The sequence below is a fragment of the Daucus carota genome, chromosome 4 (assembly GCF_001625215.2).
Source record: "Daucus carota subsp. sativus chromosome 4, DH1 v3.0, whole genome shotgun sequence".
Classification (NCBI taxonomy): domain Eukaryota; kingdom Viridiplantae; phylum Streptophyta; class Magnoliopsida; order Apiales; family Apiaceae; genus Daucus; species Daucus carota.
The window spans coordinates 36,642,061-36,647,404 of record NC_030384.2 but is presented as its reverse complement, the minus strand read 5'-3'; the positions used below and the strand labels follow the sequence as shown (position 1 = coordinate 36,647,404).

Here is a 5,344-nt window from a genome sequence, read left to right as displayed (position 1 = left end):
AATAAATAGCGCGACTCCTACTTATAAAAATATTATATTCGTACGAAATTTGTACAATATTGGAATTAGCTGGCACTAGCAGTGCAAGATCTGTTTAATCCTGTGACGGAGTCCGTCACATTTACTTTTACAGAAATTTTTTGAATTATTCGGAAATATTTGAATATATAATATGATTTTAATTTGTTTTTAAAATTATTTTTTGAATAAAAAATCAAATATTATAATTTTATTCGATAAAAACGTTTAAAAATAATTTATGAATTATATTTTTATAAATTTAGATAATCTAACGATATTAAATATTTGTCAAGCTTTTATACATCATGCTGGATGATTTCACATTATCTGTTATCATATAATATGATAATATTTTTTATTTATAAGAACTTAAAAAAATAAAAATATACTATCCTTAATGTTTGAAATTATTGAAACACAATATTTCACACAAATCCCATATTATCAATATCTTTTTTTTTTATATAAAACATATCATCAATATCTTATATCCTAATCATGTTAGTATGTGTCGAAGATGTTCTAATAGACAACTTTGTCGTATAAATTGAATTATTCTGTGTTCCATATTATTACGACAAATATGTTGTATAATTGTTTCGTAGTACAGTTTTTCTTTTACATTTTTATATGCAAGCGGGATATTCATGACAACAACCTTTTTACTCTTTAGTTCAATTTTAGAAGAAAAACTCAAGAATGCCAATATGACCTACTTCAACGACAAAAATGTGTGATTTAGTCTTATTCAATTTCTTTAACACAACGTTCAAAGGTGGGAATTTTATTTTATTTTTGAATATTTTGAACCATGCTCATGCTTGATGTTTGATCGATTCTGTCCGCTTTCTAGTGCCACAAAAATCTAGCAAGTCGACCATGTCCATGCACAACACGCTCGTTGGAACAAAAGGGAGCGCAGTAGCTAGCTCAGGATAAGGTTCAGACTTTGAGCATAACCCAACATGTGGCTCTGCATTTTCTGACTTGATTATCTTCATCAATCAACCCCGTATTATTCTTTTCCGATCACAATAATTCTTTTTTCATTATGCAAATGGCCTTAAATTCTCCCCTGTTTCGCCTCTCACCAAAGAACCACCAGCAGAGCACCACCCCTGTAAAGCCCTTCTTCAACCACCCTTTTCACTACAGCCTTAACAGAGCTCACAAGTATAAGATTTTCATAAACAGCAAGACGGTATCTGCAAATGCGTCATTATCTGTTTCTGTACCAAGTGATGCGAGAATTCAGGTGGCTGATATCAAAAAAAGTTCCGTAAAGTGGGAATGGAAAGGCCATTCAGTTAATTACTTTGTCTATAAAACTTCTCAAGAATCTTTGAGTTCCAATTCTGCGCCAGTTCTTCTAGTTCACGGGTTCGGTGCATCTATTCCACATTGGCGCAACAACATCAAAGTTATAGCTCAGGACCGCGATGTTTATGCAATTGATCTTCTTGGTTTTGGTGATTCTGATAAACCTATTGGTTATCAGTACACAATGGAGAAATGGGCTGAACTGATTCTAGATTTTGTGGATCAAATTGTTAAGGAACCTACTGTTCTCATTGGAAACTCAGTTGGAAGCCTTGCCTGTGTCATTGCAGCCGCGGAGTCAAACTCATCACCCAAGTCTCTGATAAAAGGTCTTGTTTTGTTAAATTGTGCAGGAGGGATGAACAACAAGGCCGTCGTAGATGACTGGAGGATCAAGCTTCTGTTTCCTCTGCTTTGGCTTATTGATTTCTTGTTAAACCAAAGATGGATTGCTTCATTCATCTTCGAAAGAGTGAAACAAAAAGAAAGCTTAAAGAACATCCTGTCATCTGTTTATGCAAACAAAGAATCAGTGGATGATGAACTAGTGGAGATCATCAAGACTCCAGCAGATGGGGAAGGTGCACTTGATGCATTTGTCGCCATTGTTACCGGACCACCAGGTCCAAATCCAGTACAGTTGATGCCGAAAATTACCATGCCCGTTTTGATTCTGTGGGGTGATGAAGATCCATTTACTCCTCTTGATGGTCCTGTCGGCAATTATTTTTCATCTTTACCTACTTCTCAAGGATCTAGTAATGTTAGCTTGGCTGTTTTACAAGGTGTTGGTCATTGCCCACATGATGACAGGCCAGAGTTGGTTCATGAAAAGCTTCTGCCTTGGTTGGCTCTTCTTCCTGCATAAGAAAAATTCTGTAATTCTACTATTCTTGTTTAGGAACATATATAAACCTCGTTATTTTTTCTCCCCGGGTTGGTATCTTATATTGTTGATACCACATCCACAGACAAGATTCCAAAATTTAAGAACATAAAAGAGTTTATAAATCAACAAAACTATTTGCACAATGACCAGTCTGAAGTAATGAGAAAAGGTGAGAGAATGAGATCCGGTCACAAAGAAAAGAATAAGCAACCAAACTATCACTTCTATTAATTTTTTCAGCACAAATAGAACCATGTAGACATAATGACCAAACTGCGTCTTAAAAACTTCTCTCGAAAAACAACTTCCTTTTTTACACAAGAACTCCTACTATTTTACCATCATCAGACTCTCAAACACATCAAGAAATTCAGTAAGCACGTTTCTTGATCAACAACTTTTGATAGTTCAACTGGCAATGCTTACTATAGAGAGCAAAGACTAACATTTAGCTGAAAGCCAACGGCTCTTTCAGTATAATAGTATCAAAAGTCTAGATATATCGATAGAGGTTTCAGTAGCACAAAAGTTAAACCAACATGCAGTTTACAAAAAAGTTGATCCATCTTTTAACTGATATCACAAGATTCAAAAGGCTGTAGCTGCAACTGACAGTAACCCCTTAGCTCATCTTTGCATTTGAGAAGTCCATCTCCGGGTGCTGCATGAATATATCCAAACAATTAGAGAGAAAATTAGTCAGATACGTGTATGTATATGGCATTGTGATAATGAAGCAAGTGCTTACTTGAGCCATAAATTGCTTCATAAGATCTTGCTTCTGCATATCATCACTCGTAGGGAGGCCCATGGACTTCTGGCGCTGGTCGAACTACAATCCAGTATTTTAAGTTAGTTACACACAAAAAAGGACCACTGAGAAAGTTTACAGATATCTCTTTACCATCATCTTTTCCACAGTTGAGCGTGTTTCGGGGTCTAGATCAGACAGTTTGCTGCTTTCAGGTTCCACCTTCTGTGTGTCAACTTCCGGATCACCTTTAACCAAATATTTCCACCACTCCATCTGGTTCTGTTTGGTCAAAAGTACAGAGATGGACTTCTGATCCTCTGCAAGATTAACAATCACATATAAAGAGCACAAAATAATGTTGTAACATTATGATAACCATGATTGATGATACCAAGAGCTAATGAATCTAACACGAATGCTTTAATACTCTCAATACTTGTACACACGCAAAGAACTCATCCAATCAAGTTCAGTTTTTATATGTACCAGCAAAAAACAAATCATCTCTTCTATTCCCTTCACTTACACCTTACAATTCCGCTGAGTCTAACGAGGCTCAGGTGCGGAGCAATCAGGTATTATGTCACATTAGCAGTGTACATATCATAATGAGAAAGAAACTCACCTAAACTCCAAAAACTTTCATCAACTTTCAGAGGCTGATAGAGATCACCCTGCAAGTACGAGAACAAAGCAAAATGAGTAATTGTTCAGGCAACAACATAAACCTTCAGACCAGCATATTCATAGATTTGGGACAGAGCACTTACATCAATTATTGGAGGTTGACCCTTAAGCCCAACTTTTATGTGGTTTTTCTTGATTTCACACAAAACAAACCTTGATTTTGTTCCAGGAGGTACTGGAACATTAATAGTCACCTCCTGCAAAGACTGACCCCAGCTGTAGCGTTCCATGTCAAGGCCATTGCCACTGTTAGGAGCTGCACACACCATAAAAATTTGAGGAGAAAAATCAGAAAATTAGATGCAGTGTCCACTGATAAGCTGAACTACTCAATCTGCAGCCCAAAAAATTGTAGAAACTTCATTGACTTGAAAGGAACATGTGAGTTTTGTGATTTTTCTCAGAAACAAAAGCTTCTTCTTTATTATTTCACAAGTATATGACAACTATATTGAAAAATACGCATAAACATCTACGTAATGGTGGAGAACCCTAAAGTTCAAATAACAACATTCTTAAGTGTGTTATCTTGTTAACATAACATAGTCCTAAAGAAAGACCCCTTTGCACATAGCTTCTACAAATTCATGTACTACATTAGGCTTATTCCAGAAAATCCCTAAAGAGGCACAGTTTAGAATATGTATTTAGATGTTCAAGACCACCATAGATTTAAAATTCAAAATATAATTAACAGTACAAAATCATTTCTGTACTACACATCTACAAGTAACAAACTAAAACCGCTATCCTAAGCAATAAGCATTTTAGCAACATAATAGCATAATTCTAACTGTGTGCATCCTTATACATAAATTAATCGTGAACATGTTCACATTATTGTTGCCTAGTTGGTAACAAACTATACGAAAAACACACACAAAGCAGCACTAGATAAATGATAAGCAACCAAAAACAAGCAAACTACCTCGCTTTCCGCTCTTCTCTTCCTCATTCTCCCCTTCTTCCTCAACCTTCACCTCTTCATCCGGCTTCTTAACTTGAACAGGCTCCGAAACCTTAACGGGCTTTTCGACATTCCGAGACTTTGCGTTATCATCCACAACCTTCTGCTTCTTCTTCTTCTCCTCAGCATCGAACTTCTCTTTCACAGCACGGACCAAAGAGTTGACATCCTCGACTACTGAATCGGACTTGAAGAGGCTGGATTCGAGTGCAGCGAACTCGAGAGCCTTCTCGATGAACCCTAGGGGGTTTAATTCGTCCAGCACTTCGGTGAACGGCTTTTGGGGTGAGGATTGTGAGGACGACGCCGTGTTGGTGGTTTGAGTAGGCTCTTCAACGTAATCGGAGAGAATCGCCATTGATTGATGATTTGAAAACTAGGGTTTTGTTGTTTTGGTTTTACAGTAATGGGGGTTTTGGGGAGACGTGGGACTAGAAAGTTTTAGAAGATACCAGAGAGTTCCACTCGCTTTTTAACTCCTGTAATAAGTTTACCCAGAGTTCCCGGCATATTGACAGCCACCCTAATAAACACAAAACAAAATATTTTTTATCATCTAATTAAATAAGTTCCTTTCTTTCAAAAAAAAAAAAAATAATAAGTTCCTTAATTTTTTTCGTTACTTTTTATTTGTCATATTTCTATTTTTTTATCAAATTGACTAATTTTTGACTAAAAATTACAAGTCACTCTTTCATTATTTTTA

General features: G+C 36.2%; 2 protein-coding genes across 2 annotated transcripts; one reads left to right on the top strand and one right to left on the bottom strand.

Moving 5' to 3' along the window:
* The first annotated feature begins 920 nt into the window (after positions 1–920).
* On the top strand, positions 921–2,272 carry LOC108219246 (uncharacterized). The gene has a single exon (XM_017392577.2). It carries the CDS (start codon positions 1,073–1,075, stop codon positions 2,207–2,209), a length of 1,137 nt encoding a protein of 378 aa, XP_017248066.1. The 5' UTR covers positions 921–1,072; the 3' UTR covers positions 2,210–2,272.
* A 161-nt stretch (positions 2,273–2,433) lies between these two features.
* LOC108219247 (protein BOBBER 2) lies at positions 2,434–5,129 on the bottom strand. The gene is made up of 6 exons (XM_017392578.2): positions 4,600–5,129; positions 3,755–3,927; positions 3,610–3,658; positions 3,135–3,301; positions 2,979–3,062; positions 2,434–2,891 (listed from the first exon to the last, which is right to left on the bottom strand). The coding sequence occupies exons 1-6, from the start codon at positions 4,994–4,996 to the stop codon at positions 2,853–2,855; spliced, it is 909 nt and encodes a 302-aa protein (XP_017248067.1). The 5' UTR covers positions 4,997–5,129; the 3' UTR covers positions 2,434–2,852.
* Between the last annotated feature and the right edge of the window lie 215 nt (positions 5,130–5,344).

Bases quoted from the DNA above. Each gene is read 5' to 3' on its own strand.
- LOC108219246 (XM_017392577.2), top strand. From the start codon at position 1,073: ATGCAAATGGCCTTAAATTCTCCCCTGTTTCGCCTCTCACCAAAGAAC.
- LOC108219247 (XM_017392578.2), bottom strand. From the start codon at position 4,996: ATGGCGATTCTCTCCGATTACGTTGAAGAGCCTACTCAAACCACCAAC. The intron at 3,659-3,754 runs GTAAGTGCTCTG...TCGTACTTGCAG, and splicing joins GTCAACCTCCAATAATTGAT to GGTGATCTCTATCAGCCTCT. The intron at 3,302-3,609 runs GTGAGTTTCTTT...TTAATCTTGCAG, and splicing joins TGAAAGTTTTTGGAGTTTAG to AGGATCAGAAGTCCATCTCT.